Source organism: Protomyctophum bolini (genome assembly GCF_963924005.1).
Source record: "Protomyctophum bolini genome assembly, chromosome: 18".
Taxonomy (NCBI): domain Eukaryota; kingdom Metazoa; phylum Chordata; class Actinopteri; order Myctophiformes; family Myctophidae; genus Protomyctophum; species Protomyctophum bolini.
In genome coordinates this window covers 14,075,290-14,099,562 of record NC_137879.1, presented here as the reverse complement: position 1 = coordinate 14,099,562, position 24,273 = coordinate 14,075,290, and the positions used below count along the sequence as shown (strand labels likewise).

Sequence of the window (24,273 nt, the reverse complement as noted above, 5' to 3'; positions counted from 1 at the left end):
GGGATCTGTACACCTTTTTCCCTCTTTGCAGACCTTCACTCACAACCTCGTGAGTGTGAGTGTGTAGACCGGCTATTTTCTCACCAGAATGTTTCGCCTATTCATGACATGCACTTTAACTATTATTAATGGCTTTTTTTTAATGTATTCCTAGATCAGGGGGTCTCAAACGTTTTAATTTCACTGCAAGAGTGTATTTTGTTCATCCCACTCTGAGAACCAGCATCCTAGATTTATTTTTTAATTACACAATGGTATCGGATCGTTACTCGCTATGGACCGATATGCATAGTGGGTAGGTATCACTATGGACCGATATGCATAGTGGGTAGGTATCGAAAGGAGACAATGGTATCGGATCGTTACTCGCTATGGACCGATATGCATAGTGGTTAGGTATCGGAAAGGAGACAATGGTTTGGGTACATCTCTACTTGTTTTGTGATTGTTTTGTTTTGTCCACGTCTCTTTTCAGTGACACTGGTGGAAGGTAGACCACCGACAGGTAATTACAAAGTTAAGCTGTGCCGTATCTATTCCTACTGTATCTGTTCACCGATTCCATCCATTATAATAACATCCACTTCATTCCATTCGGTGCACCAATCACCGCTTCATTTTCCTACCTGATTTGGGACTGTTGGTAAGGTTGGCCAAGGGTTCACGCTTAATACATACTCCTTCTGACGTCCGAATGTCTCTTCAGAAAGGGAGGTGATAATATAACCACAAATCTACGCCATTCCGAACTTCTGCTGGGCGGTCTCAGAACCTCTATATTCATAAGTTTCTGAATAGTTCGGAAACACTGTCAGAACTCGGACATCGGAAGGATGATCTATTGCACTTTACTTGGCTTGATCTCACATCGAATAATTCTGCTAAGTGTGTGTGTGGGTGTGGATGCCTGTGTGCCTGTGCGTGCGTGCGTGCGTGCGTGCGACCTGTTTGTGTAGGCGGGATTTTATTCACTTTCACTCATTTACTTAGGCCTTTAAATTCCCTGATATCCAGTCCTGTGCACTCTCACTTATTTGCTTTGACTTAAATCCACTTTTCTGTGCGCACACACACACACACACACACACACACACACACACACACACACACACATACACACACACAGTCACACTGTCTCACACACACACAAAAACAACACTTTTATTCTCACATCTTCCGTATCAGAAGTCAGTGTGACATGGACAATGTTTTGAAACAAACAAGCACACACACACACACACACACACACACACACACACACGAAAAAATAAACCAGAAAGAATTATTGTCTGTGTGGATAGGGGTGCTTTAAACCTCGTCCATTTAATAGTAGAGTCTTTGATGGAGAATGGGTGGAGGGGGGGAGGGGGGCAGAGATACCCAATCCTGTGGTTTTATGAATAGGCCAGAGTATTTTCTCACACTAGAAGATAGCGGCCTTTCCAGAGAGAGAGGACGGCCTCCAACAATAGCTCATTGTGCTGCTCAGCGGCTTCTATTCCCCCAGCCTCTGAACACGGACGCATAATCAGGACACACTGTGTGTCTGTCTGTCTGTCTGTCCCTCTCTATCAATCTGTGCCTTTAATGCTCTGTGTGCACATAGTATACTTGACCATGTTTCATTCTTTTAAATACTTCTTTCTTTCTTTCGTTCTTTCTTTGAGTCTCTCCCAACTCCCTCTCTCTCTCTCTCTCTCTCTCTCTCTCTCTCTCTCTCTCTCTCTCTCTCTCTCTGTCATAAAGTAAAAATCGTGTTATTTTGCTCGTGCTATCAGTGAGATAACACCATCCTGGTGCTCAGCTTTAGTGACCAAAAATAAGAGAATGTTAGTAAGTAGGTGAACAGGAGTTACTACAACTGTAAAACTCTTTTCAGTAAGACAGGAAAAAGTCAGCAGTGCTTACTCTAACAGTGTGAAAGGGGGAACACATTAGCTTATAGGATGTTGTGGAAAATGAAAGGTGATGGTTGCATGGAAAGGGAAGCTGCCGGTGCAGTGCCCACTGTCCAGTCAGTGTGTCTCACCTCAAAGGCAGCCGGGTGCACACTTTACTTTCTGTCCTTCCTCTGTCGAAGGAAATCCTCAGGCAGACTGTTTTCCTGCAAACAAGTGTCACCAGCCAATCCCTGTGCTGGGAGGGGCGGGCTGGGGCTAATCCTCCACTCATGTGACTACTCCACTGAATCATTAACGCACGCGGGGCCCCTCCTTCCCCCCCGCCCTGACCTTCCCCGTCCTCCTTCCATTGGCCGGGGCTGCTTGTGGGGGGAGGGTGGGAGTGGTAGCACAGCGCTGGGAGGCGTAGGGGCCAGACAGTCCTGTCGAAGCAGCTGAGAGAGAGAGAGAGAGAGACAAACAAGCAGAACAACTTCCAGGAGAGTATGTGTGACAGGTGGAGTCTCACCCACCAGTGCCTTGTTATGGAACACGAGAGTTCAGAGACGTTTTAATAAAGGGAGTTCTTCATACTGCCGGGGCCCACATGAAGGGCCAAGTGGTTTTTGGTCACCCCCCTCCTGCTGGGTTCGGACCTGTCGACTGGAGCTATGGGAACACCGTCCCGGTACGGAGAGGCAAGAGCGTGGAGGAGCTGGGAGACGCGGGCTGGGCCAAGGAGAGGGAGAGGCTGGCCCGAATCCAGCAGCTGCAACACATACACCAGCTTCAACTGCAGCAGCAACAGGTTGGACATCCAGGGTACGGACTACCGCCACAGGGTCCTATGATGATGGCACCCCCCGGTGGGCCTCCTCTAGGCTACCCGATGCCACTTCACCCTGGGATGGTTCCTCCTGGGATGGTTCCCCCTGGGATGGTTCCCCCTGGGATGGTTCCGGGTCACGGCGGGCCGATGGTGGCCGTGGGAGCGCCGGCGTCGGCGCCGGTCCAGTGGCCGGTGCAGTGGCAGAACCAGACACAGGTCAGACAGGGGAATGTCTGCCAACAACAGCCGACGAGCTGGGAGTACGAGGACCGAGACAGGCTGGCCACGAAGGAGAGCAGGCCTCTGAGCCGGGACCGCTACTTCCGCCCTGGGTCAGAGGACGGCTACTTGGAACTGAAAATCTCCCAAAAGAGAAGCAAACATTGCTTCTACCAAGGTCCAGAGGACATCCCAGAGCACAGCCGGGAGACACAACAACTACAACAACATCAACAACAACAACTACAACAACAACATCATCATCAACAACTACAACAGCAGCAACATCATCAACAACTACAACAGCAGCAACAACAACAACTACAACATCAACAACCAGCACAGCACTACAGCGATGACCCCCGGGGTCAGGACAGGTACCAACCACCGTTAGATGGGGACAGACAGGACTACTGGGAGAGTCGGGAAAAGCAGCGTGATTACGAACGCTACGCTCACAAGGGTCGCAGCGACTCGGACCAGTACGATCACAGGGACGGGTATAGCCAGCCGGATCATTACGACCACAAAGAGCAGCAAGGTCACGGACACAGGATACGCGATCCGTACCGTGGCCAGCGCAGGGCCTCCTACGACCACGTGGACAAAGACCACCGCGTCGACAGGGAGGAATACTACGACGAACGCGACGGAGACCACCGGTACGACGAGCGCAGAGACGGGGACTATTACGAGCGAAAAGAGACCGGCCGCGGCAGAGAGAAGGACCAAGATCACGACGACCCTCGCTCTGACCGCCGCGCAGAGGACACATACGACCGCAGGGAGTACGACCGCTACAACGACGGGGAGGCTTACGACCACCGGGATCGGGAGCGCCGCGATGTCGGGCCCGATGACCGCTGCAAGGAAAGGGACCAGTACTACGATGACAGGGAGAGCGGTGACTATAGGAAAGATGGTTATTACAGTCGGAGTAGGAGGGACAGGTACGCAGAGCAGGACCAATATGCTGACCACAGAACGACGGACCGCTACAACCCTGACACGCACGATGACCGCCGCGAGGATGGCAGGGAGGCGGAATACTACCGCCGCAAGGCGCGGGACCTCTACCAGGACGTGCGCTCGGTGTCGGCAGACCCGCCGTACGACGGTCTCCCCGCCAAGGGGAGAAAGGTGGAGGAGTGGGTGGAGGAGCAAAACCAGGAGCTGCAATGCAGGGAGATTCACTCCTACGAAGAGCGAGGCCGCGGCGAGGACCCGGAGAGGGGCTACGAGTCGAGCTCCTCGGGCAAGAGGGGCCCCAGGCGGGGGGGCCGCAAGCCTGTGTACGTGGGCTCCCTGGACCGTAACAGCTTCTACAGGAGGTCGGCGCCCGCCTCGCCCGGCCGCAAGCAGACCCCAGGTAAGCGTCGGCCCGCCGCTGTCACGTGAGCGGAGCTGTGCTCTAGAGAGTGTAAAAACACACCTAGTGAGTTTTCAGAGTTAAATGGACACAGTGAGGGTTCTGCTGTGTGCCACGTACTGCCACTCTGAATGTGGCTTCGACAGAGATCGTGCATGGCCAATGATGATATTGTCTCTGACTCGAGGATGACCCCACCGTCTCGAGACGGTGGGGTCATCCTTGGTGCAGAAAGGATCAGCTGTTGTTTTCACCATCCACATAAACCCTGTCATCCCCACTTTGGGCAAAGTTTGTTCAAAACGGAGCGAAACTGGCAGATCTACAAGCTCACAACGTACCATGACACAAGTCACGCAACACACCGTGAACCTTGCAGATCTGTTATTTTCACTATCCGTCGTACCACGTATAGCATATTAGGGCTTAAGTGGCTGAGCGGTGAGTCTTAACTACCGCAGAGACAGGTTGCAATCCATTGGACAAGCTTATTGGATAAGACAGACCACCCTTCTCTCCTACGGTATCCATCATATGTGATATTAAATTACCAGTGACCTCCAGTGGTACCAAGGGTGTCTCCAATCGATACCGACTGGAAGGTTCAAAGCGCTGACAGCGAGGTCTCTAGGCAGACACAACCTGTGTGCGTGTGTGTGTGTGTGTGTTACAAAAACGTATGAGGGCCGCATTTGAGAAATAGACGTTGTGAGGACAGTTTCTCTGGTCCGCGCAAGATAAATTGTTGTTCATCATAATAAAATATGTTTAGTGTTATTACATTTACAGTTTCTTACATTTAGGAAAGTATACTAGGGTTATACAGGGCACTGGGTTAGGTTTAGTGGTTGGGGTTGGCGACGGCGTTATACCTGACTTAATTGTGTGCCTTTGTCATGCAGAGAAAATAGCTTATCTACAAGCGTGGATCATAAAATCTGCATCCTAAAATGGTAATGTCCTCACAAGTATTATTATAAGTGTGTGTGTGTGTGTGTGTGTGTGTGTGTGTGTGTGTGTGTGTGTGTGTGTGTGTGTGTGTCTCAGTCTCAGTATCGCCTCTCCCAGCACTGCAGGCTGAAGTGCAACAACAGGTTGTGTGAGTTCTCTTGTTGTCTCTGTCATTCTTTCCGTCTCGGCTTTCTCTCTCCCTCTCCCGTGTTTTTCTTGCACACGTCCTTGCCAAGTCGAGGCCTTGTGAAGGAAGAGAGCCAGAACTCTTGTCAGTCATAGTTATAAAAGAATAACCGGCGGTTCATCTCGCTTGTCTGAAACGACGTCGTCTTCAAAAACGAACACGGTTATCTGAAGCCGAATGCTCCGTTTGAACAAAAGTGTCACTTTATAGGAATGCTCGATAGCTCAGAATCTCCAGCCGGTCATCGAGTGTCATCTAAGGACTGTAATAGATCTCTTCTTTACACACTAAACCCCCAGAGTGTTAATGTAACTCCGACAGTGTACAGATGTACACTGTCGGACCCTCCATGGGTCCATTTGGTTGAAAATGGATAAATGAACACTGAGGACTTTACTGTGTGTGTATCCGATCAGCCGTATGAATGCAACAGACAATTGGAAGCCTTTGTGTTTTGGAGGCGAAGGTTGATTAGACTATACATTTTTGTGTTGAGACATTTTATTGGCAAATGAACAACTGCCACAATAGTGCACTACATTCTAGTGAGACCTCACGTAGAAATACCGTAGTGAGATTAACCTATATTTCTCACCCCTGATTTTACTGTTGTGTGTGCGAGTGTGTGTGTGCACGCACATGTGTGTGTGTGTGTGTGTGTGTGTGTGTGTGTGTGTGTGTGTGTGCACACGTATGCGTGTGCGTGCGGTGTCTCCGCGAGGTCCAGTCTCAGAGACAGAGCCTCCCTTCCAAAGTTCATTGTGTCCGAGAAGAAGCAGGTGGTGGCCCTCAACTCTTACAACCCCTCCCCCTAGCTACCTACACACACGCACACGCACGCACACACAATTTGAGGAGGGGGAGACCAAGTATTAATCCCTAGCGTCAGCATGGAGGGGGTCTGTCTGGTGCCAGGCTGTAGCTAGCACCTCCCTGACTCTGACACTGATAGACTAGACGTGTGTGTGTGTGTGTGTGTGTGTGTGTGTGTGTGTGTGTGTGTGTGTGCGTGCGCGTGCGTGCATGTCTACGTGTGCGGGTTGACTTAAGGAAAGCTTTACTTGTGGGAGGATGCATGCCATTTATTTTTTACAACCATCCAGGCGCATACAGACACACTGACTGCCCGCACGTCTCCTTGTTAATCCTGTTAAGGGGTTTGGCTAGCTCAGGACTCTGTGCGCCACCGAGCCCTTTGATTGGCTCTGGCCTCCCGTGGAGCAGCCGTTTGATTGCACTCGGCCGCTCCGCTTATCGAGTTAGCGTCGTGATTGCGAAGACATGATTGCGAAAGGCGAGCGCGGACCGCGTCTACACAGCGAGCGTCATGCCTCTGTTAAACATAATTGTCTGTGACTGTAACATTCCTAAAAGCCAATTCTCACAATAACTAGTTTTATGTGGATAGTGCTGTGTCAACTTGCATTGTAGCCGGCAAACGTGTGCACATGCTTCTATACTTACAACAAAGTTGTACGTTACTTGATACAAAGGAAGTGGTGGAAAGTAACTAAGTACATTTTCCTACCGTAAGTACAATTTTGACAGGTGTACTGTCTTGTGACTGTTGTTGTCCAAGCATGGGTGTCCAAGCAAAGAACTCTAATCCTGCCGTCATGGGTGGGTGGGCACACGCACGCACGCACGCACACACACACACACACACACACACACACACACACACACACACACACACACGGCGGGTGGTCGAGCTTCAAACCAACCAGGCTGTTAAGAAATCTCACCATGGATGAGCAGTCAAATGTAGGTCACAATGTTGTTGACATCTGTACCAGACGCCAGACATCCCCCCGACCCCCTCCAAAGACACACGCTTAATCACTGAAACCCTCTAGACTTAGTAAAATGGGCCTTAATTGGCTCTTTACTTGCCTAATTGGAGCACTTTTCCCCCCCATCAATTTTTTGGCTAATGTCCTGATTGTCCTCCCCCAGAATGGTTCAAGTGGTTAAAGATATGGAGCAGAAGGTCTAGTAATGGACCTAGATATGGAGCAGAAGGTCCCAGGTTTGATTCCCGGCTGCGGCAATGTGTCCAATGTCCATGAGCAAGACACTTAAAGGGCCACTTTTTGCAACCAGAAAGGGTGAAGGTAAAGCAGGTCGTCCAATGATCCCTGGGTCGGCGGTTCGAGTCCCGGCTCCTCCTGTCCACATGCCGAAGTGTCCTTGGGCAAGACACTGACTGAACCCTACATTGCCTCCAATGAGTTGGTCAGTGTGAGCTCGCCACCATTGGTGTGTGAATGTGGGAAGTGAGGACGCTGGCGTCGACTGTTCGCTGCTTCACCTCCCAATGTTGAATCAACCATTGTAAATTGCTTTAAGCACTTGGAAAAGCGCTATAAAAATGCAATTCATTATAATGATGTTTGGGAGACAAGAAACACTTTCCTGGGGTTTCTAATGTATGTGCTTTTAGATATTTTAGTATTTCAAAGTGCCAGTGATGTCATGGATACTGGTCTCACTTCCTTCCTGGACAGTAAGACAGCCCTCTGCCTCTCCACAAGGTGGGGTGAGTGCAGCAAAGCATTATGGTCATTGTAGTAATCCAGCAGTGAGACCAGTGTCCATGACATCACAGACACTTTGAAATACTAAAATATCTAAAAACACAAATTACCCACATAAGAAACCCCAGGAAAGTGTTTATTGTGTCCTAAACATCATTAAAATGGTTGTAAAATGGGTGTCTCTTTAACCCCTAACTCACAATGTTGTTGTTGGTTTTACCCAGTTTTACCGTTTTTTGGAGCAACAGAATAAATTCAAACGATCTCCACCCATGAGGTAGTTTATGTTATGCACATTTAACCCTGTAATGGGTCAAACGTGGCACCGTCTCTATTTCTAGCTCCTGATAATAGATGAATATGTTGTCAACTTGTTGTGTTAACAATTTAAGCCCCACAGTGTCCTGTGCCAAAAATAGCAGATCTACAAGCTCACAACGCGTCAAGTGTAAACGTGTCTATTTCTATTTTCATTTTTGCTTATGGTAAAATCGGGACGCAAGGTTAGTTCAGGAGATTCCAGATTATGTCCCAGAAATCACAGATCTGTATTGTTGGCAGTAACCTATTGGTGATTATGGGTTGATGAAATTCGAAGCAGGTGATTGTTGGTATGGAAAACTGACCGCATAAGCATATTACTGCAGTCCCACATACGCACACACACTCACACACACACACACACACACACACACACGCACACACATACACACTGCATGTGTGCTATTAGCATCATGTTACCTCTATGTTCATGAAGAACTTGATGTTATCACTAGCAGATAACTAGAAGCGTGGGAAAGACATTGCAGCACCTTCGACGTGCTGCTGTTTAGTGTTTTGTTTTGCCATCGAGAGTATAATATTGTCTGCTCGGCAAACGTCCCGTGTATAAATGAAGGGACCAACAAACAACAGCTGTAAATGTACACAAAGCACCTTCATGTGTAGTTGAACAGTACCATATGTGAGACCCTGGAAGCCCCGTGGAGGCATGCAGGAAGCCTGGCAGAAGTCCGCTTTGTTGCCGCGTCACACACTGGTATATTTCTTATCAGGTTTTTTGAGGCAGAGATGGAAGAACACACATGCCCTTTTAACCAGTGTTTCTGCTCCACCGAGTGAGTCACGACCCAGAGGTGTGTGTGTGTGCGTGCATGCGTGTGTGTGTGTGCGTGTGTGTGTGTGTGTGTGTGTGTGTGTGTGTGTGTGTGTGAGCGCGCGCGGCACAGTGTTCTGCTAGCTGCAGCCACAAACAAAGGACACGTACCTTCTGTGGAGGAATGTTGTTGTATTTAACCACTTGAGCCCTTTTTTGGTCTGCTTTGTGTAAAAAAATACAATTGAAGAGGGAGACCACTGTACAATGCAAAATAATAGTTTTAATGCCTTCTTTTTTCTTTGCTTTTTTATAACTTCTTTTTAGGCAAACGGACAAACAATCGGCTTAAGATCTTACAGACTACTCATCAAAGCGTTTCTTCCTCAGGCAGCAATGAGTGATTCATCGCTGCATTGGTTTCGCTACTCAGTTGTGTTTTCCTTTATTTATTTTTATTTTGATTATTATATCAAATATTTTTGCACCTTAACCATTAGAATCATACATTTTATAATGACATGTCCAAAGGCCAGGTTGAAAGTGGTTTTAATAGATTGCATCTCTCCCTGACTTCAGTTCATGTCAAATTGAACCATAGAACCATTGTCTAAAACAATGAAAGGTTGGTGGTGTTGAACAACAGGAAATGGAAATGTATTACATCCCATCTTGGTTATTGTTGCGTTGACGTGCGGCGTGCAAACCAATACATACAGAGAGGTTGTTTTAGGTGCGTTGTCATTTTTCATCTGCCTCATAGAAGACACGCTCCTTGTGTCGTGTTTGGAAAGGATTTGAAAACATGATTTTAAAAAAATGCAATAGTGTTTGCGTTTTCTAAATTAGTATCATTGGTAACACCTGTGAAGGAAGTAGGGAAGCGGCCTGGAAGTAGGAAAGGTTATTCTGTCTGCATTGAGCATATTCACATTTCCATGTGTCTTCTGTCCGCAGAAGACACATGGAAATATGAATTACGCGACCGGCATGGTTTAGCAGGCTACCAAATCCCTTCGCTGAATCTAGCAGATTTGACGGGGATGGGAAGCGAGGGTTCTATGTGGGTAGTGTTTCACAAAAATACAGCAATGCTGACTTGTATTAACTTTGATTCAGCAGTAATAACAAGTCATTCTGCCCGGGGGCAGAACTGGCGAGCCTGTCCCAACAGAGCATGCAGTACAACTGTTGCAGGCACAGCTCGCCGACCAAACCCAAACCACTCCAGCAAAGAGGTTTTTTTTCCCATGGCGAGGCACTTGCCGGAGGTAAAACAGTAACACAGGACAGGACATGAAAACATGACAATTATATCAACATTATAGCGTTCATGTATCGCCGCTGTCAGGTGGAAAAACCTTGTACGTCCAAAACCGTTACTTTTCAGGAAACAGAACGGCATTTTTCAGTGAAAACAGCCGATCTACAAGCTCACAATACGTCGCGGTGCATTCATTGTGAGCTTGTGCTCGGCTATTTTCGCCGCTATTTTCGCTGCTACTTTTCCTCAACACTCTTGTATGATGATGATGACGAAGTATTAGGGCATAAAAGGTTGAAAAAGCATAAACAGTTGACATTTGGAGATGCCAGTTTTCTGCCTGACAGCAACGATTATGTAGACAAGTACAGTAGGTCTGTAATGGTTGTATTCATTCTTAAAGTGAAAGAACAGCCATCTCCCTATCCGCAAGCTAGAAATCAGTGCATGAAGACCTCTATTTATCATATCATCAGGTGACACTTCTTTTAAAGTTCTTCCATTGACAATGAACCACTTTCAAACCTGCCATCCTTGTTTTGGGCATGTCATTGTAGGAAAACATTGTCGAAACGGTCTTCAGAAAGAGACAATCTGCAAGCTCACAACGCTTCGCAATGCGGCGCCTTGTGAGCTTGTAGACCGGCTATATTCTAAGGATGTTTGACAATAGGGCTTATATAAGACTTAAGTGGTGAATTATTGACTGACATTATGGGCTGTTTTGTTAACAGCTGATGACAGTGTGGGTACATACTGTGTGTCTGTCTTGTCACCACGATAGTGTCACAACCGCACAAGATAAAGTCACAAAACTTCACAGGTGTGCATTTCAGATCACAATGAAGGCTGAGAGTTTGACGATGGGTGTGGTCAGAGCAAGTAGGCGGACAACAGATACTGGCTAGACTGATACCACTCATTGCATTAGCATTTCTCCAACATGTTAACAACCTTCCAGTGAACAGTATTTGACCAGTACCTGGAAATGAGGATCAGCTTCAGGAGAGATTTCTACAAATCCTCAATTTAAAACTGAGTAGTACAGTAGTACAGTAGTACAGTATTGAAATAAATTACTACCAATTAATATATTTGATATATTATACTATATATTAATGTTATGTCTTTTAAAACATTCCCTTGAATCAGTGAGACCAGATTTCAGTGGTTCCATTACTTGTTGGGTGCATCACTGCACATAATTACGCACGCACGCACGCACGCACGTACGCACGCACACACGCACACACGCACACACGCACACACACACACACACACACACACACACACACACACACACACACACACACACACACACACACACACACACACACACACACACACAGAGGCACACGCACACTCCTATTGTGCTCTGCTAGAGTAGAAGTCTTGGATGGAGTCTCCCAAGGCCTTTTGGCTGAATAGGGTCTTGAATGAATGGCGTTTGGATGGTGGTTCATGTCCATGTACATATGCAAAGCAGATGGCCTCTTGAGCCAATGAGACGTCTCCTTCATCACGGAGATGAGAAGAGATGGAGCGTCTTATTAAGGAAGACCTAACCTTCACAGACCTGTTCTCATTTGCATTCCATCCCGCTAATGGAATCCTCATAGATGAGAAGGTAGCTTTGTGCAGCTGCAAACAGTCCATACACAAAGTTTACAATACGATTTACAATTTAGGCATTTAGAGCAGACGCTCTTAACCGGCACGACTTACAATAAGCAAGGTAATTGCATATATAGAATGCAGAGAGACCGTGTAGTGTCTCAATAATCTAGGATTCAATTTGAACCAAGTACATCTGCTCCTTGAAACGATAGGATACCAGGTGAACAATGAACCTATAGTATCTGTTTCAGTATCATGCTATCTAAAAATGATTCTTAACATTGTTGTCAAGCACAAGAAACCCTGTTAAAAATAAAAGTGACCAAGATAATACCGCCAAAGTGGAAAAAGCAGCACTCCTAAAGGATGCAAGACTGAGGCTCTGGCTCAGATAAACATTCGTAATTATTGATGGCGCTCTGCGCGTTTCGGCCTCAGCCTTCCTCAGAGAAGATTATTTTGAGGGGCGCCAGTCCCTCCTATGCCCATCATTGTCTGTTTGTGTGAACACAAACATGATGATTTGATTGGCTGATCACCCCATAGCGATGCTTTGATTGGCTGAGCAAAGTACATATTGAGGATGAAAGCTGAGCACCCACTGCCTAAACAAAAAAACAGTGCACCTGTTTTTTGTCTTACGTGACCAAGCTACTGTATGTCTGCATGGTAGATAGCCATAACCAAGTCAATTGCTAGCAAACAATTCTGCAAGTTGTATGTCCTATCCAGGATTTAAATGTGAGACCTTGTCTATCGGTCCCTGGTAGAGTGACCCCTGTGTCCTGGGTGTGATGGTTGTGCAGGGTAGTGTACTCATGACAGCACAGGAAGTTTGGATACGGAATGTGACCCTATATGCCCTTTGACCTTTAATGATGGTTAAGAGGTCATTTAACCCAAGGAGCGTCCTCATCTCAATATATGAAACTGACCTTTTGTCCCCTTGACCCGGTCCAGCTGTGAACGGCACAAACGTTGACAAAAGGCAACATTATAGTCTAATGAAAGGTCCCGGTGAGGTGACATTGCATTGCATTGTGCAGTAAGACATGTGAATATTACAGTTTGCTCTATGTGTTCAAATTAAAAAATAATCATTTAGATTTGTCTTTTTGGAGTTTTGTGCAAGTTAACGTGCAACGGTATTGTTAGTGTGAGCCTTCCCTCGCCACGTTCATCTATGGCTGTGGTTTTCACCGTTAGTGACATGAGGTTTGAAATAAACGTTTGTAGTACGGCTCAGTGTCTCAGACATACTGATATGAGAGCTGGCGTCTTCCTCACAAGCAACAGCATAGATATGAACTTACAGTAATACATTAACCTCTTTCAACCTGGTATCCCTCTTTTGTGCATGTCAGAGTTTACAAAAATAGTTTACAAATTGCCTTTTTTTAATATCCCAAAAATATATAATATATATCCCGGTAATGTATTTGTTTTGTTACGTTCTGTAGTGCTGGGAGTGACTTTGGTCAAATGAGCACACTGTGTGTGTGTGTGTGTGTACAGTAAGTCTTACTGGAAGTGTCTATCTTGGCATGAATTCTCTATCTCACACACACTTGCTTGCTTGCACACACACACACACACACACACACACACACACACACACACACACACACACACACACACACACACACACACACACAGTCTCACACACACACACTCCCCCTGTGCGCTCATTTGACCAAAGTCACTCCCAGGCAGCACTACAGAACTTGGCTTGATATGAAGAGCACCCCCCCACCCTTCACTACTAACGTTACCACGGCGACAGGGCATTCTTGTGTGGACTTTGGAGCAGGAGGACACACAACACAGCAGTGATTGTGTGGAGCGTGTACTTTACTTTTAAACTTTACCACAGGCTTTCTGCACACGCTCACTAGTCATTGCAGAAACGTGACTGTGTGTGTGTGTGTGTGTGTGTGTGTGTGTGTGTGTGTGTGCGCAAATTCTATAATCTCTCTCGCTACTACTGTTGTGATCAAAGCATCGAAACTAGCTATTGTGGTATTGTGGATTATAGCAGAAGTAAATGTAATAATAGCTTTTGTTTAAAAAGTCAAATTTATTCTAAAAGTCACATAATGCCAATCAGAGATTGGTAGTACTGTATGTCACTTGGCAATGCGACAAGTTGTGAGCTTGTAAATTGTCTATTGTCACTACTTCTTAAGTGTAAAGTAAAGTGTAAAAAACAACCTTGAACCTTGCCCTAATTTAGACCTCAATTCAGGAGTGTCAGGCAGCATGCCTACGAGTTGTTTGAACCCTCGTACAGGTGTCTTCACCTACCCTGTGGGGTTTGTGTGTACAAACTGGCTCTGTGAGAGAGAGCGGAACGAATGACCTTATTAACATATTCTTATTGGCCCATAGGTTTTAGTGTCATTTTAAAATTGTCAGCATAGCTCCGCCTCCGCCTAGATTCAACCTGACCAGAGAGACGTAAACAACAGTACGTGAAAACGCCTGATAGAATGTTGTTCAGCGCTTTGAGTAGAAAACAAGCAGGAGTTTGGTTTCCTCAGAAGTGGGTCTAAGAAGCCAAACAGGAGCTTAACTTATTTTTTTTTAATATAAGGAAAATCTGTTGAAACGTTATGGTCATCCAAACCCTGCCCATAGTAAGTAACTACATTTTAGAGGATATCATTATTGTGTTAGCTTAGGACCTTAGGTGCTATTATGGTGCAATGTTGAGTACAGGCCTACTTAAGTGTGCCTGCATTATTATTGGTATTGATGGTAATGGTATCTGCTATCATTAGCCTGATTGAGGCAACTTTTTCACATCCCTAGTATACTGTATATGCTAGGGATCCATATATAGGTGGATGTGTACTGTAGACCGTTTACTCTCAATGATTCATGTCATTTCTGCCAACCAGTGCTATAAAACTATACCCGACAAGTGATAAGGGTAGACATTTAGTAAATCACTGCTCCACACTGTGGCAAAGGTATTCAGATGACAAAGCCGGTTGCAAGTAGTTCACATGCTTTGATTTATTGCAGCAGAGTGAGCGTTCAGGGTACAGTAACGTACAAAGGCAATTAGTATGGCACATTTATTTTCAACAACACGGCAAGCCAAAGTTGCTCACACAAAACATTAAGAGCATTAACCACTTAAGACCTATATACTTTATTATACAAGGAAGAGCGAAGATAGCAGATCTGTACAAGCGACTGTATAATGCGCGTTGCTTGCTTGTAAATCTGTTTTTTGAAGATTCTTTGAAAGATAATCGTTTTTAAATGTTTGAAAGTTGGGAGAGTATACAGAATATAAAAGGACATGACACCGCCTCGATAGAATGCATTATTTTTGTCCAATTGTCCATGTGGACATAGGGATGCAGAAGAAAGTTACCCTCCGAGCCAGCAGTGGTGGAGTACAAGTACAATTTTGAGGTACATTTACTTTACTAAGTGGCACTGCCTTCGGGGTAGAGAGTGGCTGATAGAGCAGCTGGATGAGAACCGCAAGGTTCCCAGTTCGATCCCTGGCTCCCCCAGAGTTAGTGTCGAAGTGTCCTTGAGCAAGACTCTGAACCCCTAATTGCTTCCGGTGTGCAGGTTTCCTCTGCCATCGGTGTGTGTGTGTGTGTGTGTGTGTGTGTGTGTGTGTGTGTGTTTGTGTGTGTGTGTGTGTGTGTGTGTGTGTGTGTGTGTGTGTGTGTGTGTGTGTGTGTGTGTGTGTGTGTGTGTGTGTGTGTGTGTGTGTGTGTGTGTGTGTGTGTGTGTGTGTGTGTGTGTGTGTGTGTGTGTGTGTGTGTGTGTGTGTGAACTGTGAATCAATCTATGTAAAGCACCTTGGATAAAGAGTATTTCCAATTTGTTATACTTTTACTTTTACTCCACTACATCTCGGAATCAAATATTGTAGTTTTTACTCAACGACAATTGTAAAAAAATTATAACTTTAGTTACTTTTTATATTTGGATTATTATTACAAAACATGCATTAACCACTTAATTTAAACTCGTGATGCAATGCCTTGTGAGCTTGTAGATCTGCTATTTTCTAAATATTTTTATACATTTGAAACCCATGAAATGGGACATTCTGCATAATGAGTACTTTTATTTGTGTTACTTTAATCTATTTTGATGCCAATACTTTTGTAGGCCCTACTTTTCCTCAAGTGCATTATGAATACTGGACTTTTACTTGTAACTACGGTACAGTATTTCGTCATTGCAGTATTTTGAAGTAAAACATTTTGAGCCACTTTTTCCACCACTGCGAGTGCGAGCCATAGAATCTGGCTCCAGGTTTTAGCGTGTGCCACCATGATAGTCCACATTGGGGTTTGTGTGAGAGAGAGAGAGCGTGTGTGTGTGTGTGTGTGTGTGTGTGTGTAACCATGGTGGCTTCCCATTCATGCTCATGGTGATTGGGGTTGTGGAATGGAGTGTGTGTGTGTGTGTGTGTGTGAGAGAGTGTGGACCATCTCAGGATGAGTGATCGTGTGTGAACGTATATGCAGGGTTGTTTCTGGTGCACCATGGAATGAGATATGCAGGTGAGTTGAAGCCCTGTTCACATTTTGACTCCATTATGTCTCCTTTCTTTTCTTCCTCCCGTGAACCAGTTTTTTTAATTCACATGTATCTGGAGCACCTGTGTGCAAGGCTGTGAATTGTTCACTGTGCGTGTTCTGTGTGATATTTAAGGTTTCGAGTGCGTCTGCATTATCTGGAGCACCTGTGTGCAAGGCTGTGAATTGTTCACTGTGAATGTTCTGTGTGATATTTAAGGTTTCGAGGGCGTCTGCATTCGGCAGATGTTGTGTTTTCTTTTGTTTGAGCAGAGCTTGTGAGATGTGAATTTTATATTTGGGATTCATAGAGACAGGACTTTAACTTGACACTTGAATACCAGTATACAAAATATACTGTAGTCAATTCTTAAGTGCAACATTTAATGTGTTTTCTATGAAAAATGCCGATGCTCTCTGTCACACATAGTTTATAATAACATGGAAAGTTACTGCAGTTTTTCTTGGAAACAATCCACTGAAATTGTAATGAACTTGAATGTCACCAGAATCACCGGCTGCATTGTCATATCATCACAGTTTTACATGGGGAAAACACTGGGTGAAATTTGTTGTCATAGTAGCCTACAGGAGGTGAAGATTCTGCAGAAATAGCAGATCTATAAGCCCACAGTGCCTTGTGTTGTGAGCCTGTAGATCTGCTACTTCCACGATTTGATGTACAACATCAAGTGTATAGGGTTTGAGTGGTTAAGGGACATGCATGCTCTTTCTCAACGGCGTAGCAGCTGCAAGGCACCTGGAATTGTGAGTGCAGTGAGATTTGTTCCATTTCATTGGCATCTACTTGTTTGTTTTCTGACTAATTCTTCTGATGTATGCATGTATGCATCGGCGTCTTTTATTTGGTGAGCAGTGTGCACTGTTTTGCAGTCTGGCAGTCAGTGTCTGTAACCTGATGCAAAGCATTCAGTCTTAACTCCAGTCCTAGGGACCCATGTGATTCCTGTGCTTGTTTTCTATTCAGCCGGATGTTCCAACTGCATTCACCTGGTTTTCCAGGTGTCAATTGGTCCCTAATTAGACAAGCTAGAATGAAAACCAGGAGCGTTGAAATCATTTTATCTTAAAGCAGTGACTCTCACAGGTATAGGCTTCCTTAAAGGGGTTCCAAATGGATCTCTACAGGTCTGTAACTCTGAAATGTAAAAGTTTGAGAACCACTGATCTAAACTAAGCAATCCCCTTGTGAAAGTGTCCGTCAGCCTATGTGTTTGTTACGTGAGTGAGAATGATTTCTATGTGGAGAGCAGCAGGGCTCCATTCCTGCTGGCATCTTGTTGACCAGCATCAGTAGCATTATAGGCAGAAGACTCCTGACCTCGTTTTCCAGGGTCTCCACAAGCCCACAGCAACCCAGCACCCACCCTAACACCGGGTGTTCCCATAAAAACAGTGCCACAAGCTATTACTTCCACTCCACCCTGGCCCCTTTGTGTGTGTGTGCGTGCGCACGTGCGTGTGCTCCATCGTCACCAGTATACTTGGGCGCATATTTGTGTTTGAGCGATATGGATGATCTTTCAGCCGATATGATATGATGAAGTAACCTGGCTGATAATACATTGTCATTGTGTGAGTGAGCGTGTGGATTGGCCATATTATCTATTTTTGAAAACTTTTGAAACATTTGTAACATTTCTGAAAATCTACCTGCACAGTTACCCTGCATGCATTGCTAACTGACACTTGTTATACGGTGTATGTGTTCTTTTCTTAATTTGAAAAGAGATGCAATGAATCCAATATTCCCATTGGATGTGTGCTCCTTGAAGTGATTGGCTGTGTTGTTGGATGGGCCCATACACTGTACACTCAGATTGTTATCTTGGCCGTCAGACAACAGTCACTGTGGAATCTGACCCCATCCGTTCACACGACAACACCTTATCATCAGGTGAATCAGAGTGTAAAGTGAAGCTACGCACAATTTAATAATGATGTAATTTCTAGGCTGTCATTCCTTGACCACTTAAGCCCTATTTTATGCGTCGGCAAATATCCAAAAAATTATAGAAACATTTTGAAAAGGTTCGCCTATAATGACATGCCAAAAGTATGGACGCCAGGGTTGATGTGTGTTTAAAATATCAGCTGAGCCACAGAAGGACGGACAGACAGACAGACAGACACGTCTTGGTTGAAAGGAGTGCCTTGCTCATAGGTGGTCCTTTGTGTTGAATTGTTGCTATCAGTAATAGTTCATGCATTCTTGTCAGTCCGTTTCCTGTTGGCGAGGGTGACAGCGATGCGTACCTTGTACCAACTCACTTTCAGTCGCTGTTACGAAACCCCTGGTGTTGTCTTTTGAATACCAGGCTGGTGAGTCTGAGTGGGTGTGTGTGTGTGTGTGTGTGTCAGAACATCAAATCACCATAGAAACTGAGCCTAGTCATTATATCGTTGCTGTCGAGTGGAAACCTCCTATCTCCATATTTTAACTTTTCCCCCCATAAATGAACGCCGTTGTGTTAACGTGTCTCTGTGTGTAAACAGCTTGTCGTCTCTGCCAGATGGAAACCTCATGTCCAAAACTGTTTTCAGGATTCAAATAAAAGAAAACAAACAAAAGTAGCAGATCTACAAGCTCATCTGCATCGTGCTGCATTTTGAGCTTGGTGATCTGCTACTTTTGACGATGCTTTTGTGAGACACTGTAGTATCACAAAGAGTTGATAGTTGTAGCCCTAGTTATAATTTTCCACACACACACACACACACACACACACACACACACACACACACACACACACACACACACACACACACACACACACACACACACACACGGGAATGCAGAAGAGAAAGCTATTTAAAACAATAGACTCCATGCTTAATTGGCACAAATCCCCTCACTCCCAAGCATTGTGTGCGCAAGCATCCCACACATCCATGCATCATATGCCCCACTTCACAAGTTCACATACATAAACTACGGAGATATTTTCAGCAACAAAAACAAAAACAAAACCAGATTCCGACCCACTTCTCTTGATTGGAAATCCACTTTTCTTTTGTTCCTAGCAGCATAATCAAGAGCTGCACACTGCACACTGTGTCACACACAAAATGCGCGTACGCACGCACGCACTCTACCCATCTATAGAAAATGGCACCTTTGTCCAAAGTGCTTTACAACGTGTATTACATCCACTCATTTGCACACTGACGGCAGAGGAAACCATAAAAGGCACCGACCTGCTCATCAGGAGAAGTTTGGGCCGGGGGTTCAGTGTCTTGCTCAAGGACACTTTGACAGTAACCCTAGGGGAGAGCGGGATCGAACCGGGAACCTTCCAATTTCCAAGCAGCCGCTGTACCTCCTGAGCTACTGCCCACGGTGATATACATAAAGTATATCATTGCTGCAGAAACGTCTTATGTTTAACTTTTTGGCGTCGCGTCAGTCACATGGTTTGACCAAACATTTTTGTTTGATAGGGGGGGTGGGGCAGAACACCACCAGCAATCGGCAATCAAAAACAAATGTTTGGTCAAACCATGTGACTCCCATTGGAAAAGCACAAACGACCAAACATTTGCTTGATTGGTGTTTGATACGTGTGAATGAAACGGTTCCATGGCTCCTGGTAAAACAGAGACGGAGATAAGGACATCTCTCTGGGTCTTATCTGAGTCATGTGGACGATGTTTGGGTTGAGGGTGGGTGAGGTGAGAGTGGGGGAGAGGTAATGATGATGATAGCAGGACCACGGTGTGGACAGAGAGTCACACGGTGACAGACTGTCCTGGTTCTGAAACCTTTTCATGTCTTGGTCTTGGACCCCCAAATTGACACCCATTAGCCCGCAGACCTAGCCTGGTTAGGACAGTGGTTAACCAGGCTACCGTGGACCCCCATTTGAAAAGATATGCTAGGGACCCCCATAAGACAAGGTTTTTTTCTTTTTCCTTTTTTACAGCAGTGATCTTCAACCGTTTTCATTTAAGGACTCCCAGTTTGCCCTGTGCATTATGCTACAGACACCCATTTAATGGCATTTCTATCTCTGGGACCTCGTAAAATCAATGCTAATTTAGCTCTGAGAGTTACCAGCTTTGGTTCTATTTGTATACTTTTACAGACCCATAAAGGTCCATTTGGTACCTAACTATCATTTAGCCGGGGACCCCCTGGAACTCCCTGTGATTCCCCGGACCCCACTTTGAGTCCCTCTTGACATGGCATTATAGGCGGACGTTAAACGTTTTCAAAATGATCAGGAAGAAAGAAAAATAGATCTAGTACAAGCTTATCTGCTGTTTTTGGCATTTGTCATAGAATGTAAAATATGATGATCAATACTTCTGCTGGCCTCTAAAAGTCTGTAATTCTGACAGTATACAAATGGAACCAAATGGACCATAACAAGTCAATTTGGTTCCATGTGTACCGTAAACACTCAGAGTTAAGGGGTAAAAGTTTGAGAACCATTGCCCTGGCCTAGATACCTACACTGGAGTATATTGTAGTAATGAGTGAACAAACATGTACAGTCTTATCAATAAATCTCAGCTATTGCTGTACTACTACTAGCTATTGGTTGACATCGTATGTGGATGTATTCATTGTATCGCCAATGAATACATCCACATACGATGTCAACCATGGCCTGTGGGTGTGTGTGTGTGTGCGTGCTCGAGGGGGTAGCAAATTGCAGTTAAGCATAATTAATGGCATTAGCCAGTGACAGCATCTGCTGAAGGAGCAGTGGGGTGATGTCACCCTACAGTAAGTCACCAGCACCTAAGGCACTAAATCTGAGCCACCGGGCAGTGCTTACAGAACTACACGGCCAAGCTGTCACCCCCCCCCCCCCCCCACCCCCCAAATCTTTACAGGTCATATGCCCAAATGTAGACAAGATTGAAAGTAGTTAAAAATCGAGACACATCGGCTGCATACATTTGTTACCGATGTCCAAAAAGTCAAGTAGTGTATATCAGCCTGGCTGGCATGCGTTTCTGGATGACCTTCTGGATGACACAAACTTGACTCAAGAGCAGTGGCAGCGCTGCTGCTTGTCCTTACTGCCAGGCCACCCGCACTGCATTCATCGTGGCATAATTCACGTGAACCTAAAGCTGATATCCGAAACTTTATTCTCTTTAATTCTACTCATTAAGATTATTATCCTGACAGTTTTCTGAGACTTATGTGTCTATGTAAGTAGTTCTCAAACCTTCTCATGTCAAGAACCCCCATAATTATAGGATCTGGCTGCCTGTCACATTTGCCACATATTTTCGTTACAGGGACCCACCAGTAGCAAAGATTAGATTTTTTTTGTTTACTTAAAAAAAATATATAATAATATATTTTCAAAGATTTGCACAAAATCTTTCAAAAATGGCAGATTTACAAGCTTGTAGATGGCACCTACTGCTGGACAAGTAGTACTGCCTGAAGCCTGGAGGTAGAGCGGACGCTTGGTGAAACTGAAGGTTCCCGGTTTGACCGTGGGCTCCCCCAGGAGTTGGTGCCGAAGTGTCCTTGAGCAAGACACTGAAGCCCTAATTGCTCCCGATGAGCAGGTTGGTCCTCCACACCGTCGCTGTGTGAATGTGTGTGCTGTGAATATTATGCACATTGTTAAGCGCTTTAGATAAAGACGCTATACAAATGTAACATTTACCAATATCTCTCCTAGCCAACCGGGATTCCCTATTGATGGACCATAAATTGTTTTTTTCCCCTCCCCTGCGGGAGACCCCGGGTTGTTTTGACCCCTCTCCGCCAGGAGAGGACATAAAACTTAGGGACAGCATCTTTAAGCACTAATAATAGTATCATGATGAGTATTAGACAATGTAGACATCGGCATGACATCACTCAGTTGACTAGACGACAGTTACTGTTCTTTATTCCGCTCCGTTCTTGTTAGTGTGAGGTGGCGCACGGCCTCTACCCCTCCTGTCAATCTCTTTGTCGCGCAAGCCTGATTTACACTTTGTCGTACAAAAGCGTTGCACGCCGAGAATAGCCGATTTACAACGTCGTACTACAACGGAGCATAAATTAGGCATCCCTTTCTCTCTATCTTCCTCCCTCTCTCTCACTCTCTCTCCCCTGTCTCAGGGGGTCCGTATGTCTCTAGTCGCTGTCACAGTCCATTGTGACGGGAGACAAAAGAGCCCCCGAGTCGCTCTCCACGTTTCAGTCCCATTCATACGAGGCAGCGGTGCGTTAAAAACACCCCGGGCTCTCCCTCCAGTCCCTGGCAGCCCAGATAAGCGGCCCTGCTCCGAGCGAGCACACACACACACACACACACACACACACACACACAAACACACACATCAAAGGCTGAGGAGAGACTGGTAGTTTGTGGTTTGGGTAAACAGCTAGGAGTGATGGGATGGGAACTTTCTCTCGCGTGTGTTTTCCCTTCCGTTTCTCCGTTTCCCATGTTCAGTTGAAGTTGTACCGTTTTTCTTCTTCTTAGTTAATTTTTAGATTTATTAGTTTATGCATGTTTATTAATGCCAGTGTTGTCATGGGTTTGTGCTATATGATATAGCCGTACCTGTTAGTTCACGCCGTGTCATTCGCGTGTGATTCCTCATGTATTTGTGTCTTTGCGTTGACATGGCTTCTAATTGTGGGGCACGCATGTCTCTTCTGGGAAGCCGTTGGTCTGACCACACTGGAACCTCCGCTCCCATGGGGCATCGGAAAAACACACGTCAGATGTGAAGGCGATTGGTTGGACGGTTCGCCAGATATGCAAAGGACAGATACACATACACACACACACACAGACATGCAAGGAAGGCACTGGAGCAAACTCGGACAGTTAAAGACTTTATTCAGCATGGAGCAAGTAAAAAGGACTTGCACCCTGCTAAATAAACTGTTACCAGTCCTGCTCCTGAGATGCACTGAACCAGCTTATGAGGCGCGGTGGAAACCCCTTGTGATTACACAATTATGGGTATACTGTACTGTGCTCCGATACAGTTGCAGCAGTCTTTACTTGCGCAAGCAGAGCGCGCAAGTAATCGTTTCGCTTGGTCTCTTCGAAGTGAAGACAAGTTTTCTTCAACGGTGAATCTGTGCCTGGTTTGCTGGGACTAGTTACAACATTACGTCATCCTTGAGAGAGTACATGGTGTGTATATGACGTAATTTGTAACTAGTTACAAATCAGACAATTTGTAACTAGTTACAAATTACGTCATATACACACCATGTACTCTCTCAAGGATGACGTAATGTTGTAACTAGTCCCAGCAAACCAGGCACAGATTTACCGTTGAAGAAAACTTGTCTTCACTTTTTGGAACCAAGTAACCACAGTATACTGCTAATCAAATTACAACTACATACTCTGTATGTAGTTGTAATGTGATTTGTAATTTGTAAATCTGTGCCTGGTCTGCTGGGACCAGACTACACAGATGACCATATCTCTTACGTCATCACTGAGAGCTAGTCATACATATACACACCGTGTACTCTGGTCCCAGCTCTCAAAGATGACGTAATGTGGTATCTGCTGGGACCAGATTATACAGATGACCATTTCTCTTATGTCATCACTGAGAGCTAGTCATACATATACACACCATGTACTCTGGTCCCAGCTTTCAACGATGACGTAATGTGGTAACTGGTCCCAGCAAACCAGGCACAGACTTACCGTTATATAAAATAAGCCCAATACCAGCATCACAAGACAAGCCCTTACATGGAACCCACAAGGCAAAATAATAATAATAATAATAAAATAATTATACTGTATAA

At 45.4% G+C, this 24,273-nt stretch overlaps 1 protein-coding gene across 4 annotated transcripts in view; it reads left to right on the top strand.

Moving 5' to 3' along the window:
• The window catches only part of dnmbp (dynamin binding protein), an 81,671-nt gene that overhangs the window by 41,800 nt on the left and 15,598 nt on the right, over positions 1–24,273 (top strand). For 2 of the 4 annotated variants that reach the window (XM_080789748.1, XM_080789747.1), the window contains exon 8: positions 476–505. The exons of 1 other annotated variant lie outside the window; for it this stretch is intronic. In XM_080789748.1, coding sequence (XP_080645874.1) covers positions 476–505 — 30 coding nt within the window. Of the gene's footprint in view, positions 1–475; positions 506–2,326; positions 4,298–24,273 lie in introns of those variants that run through there. One more of the 4 variants, XM_080789750.1, reaches the window with a different exon arrangement.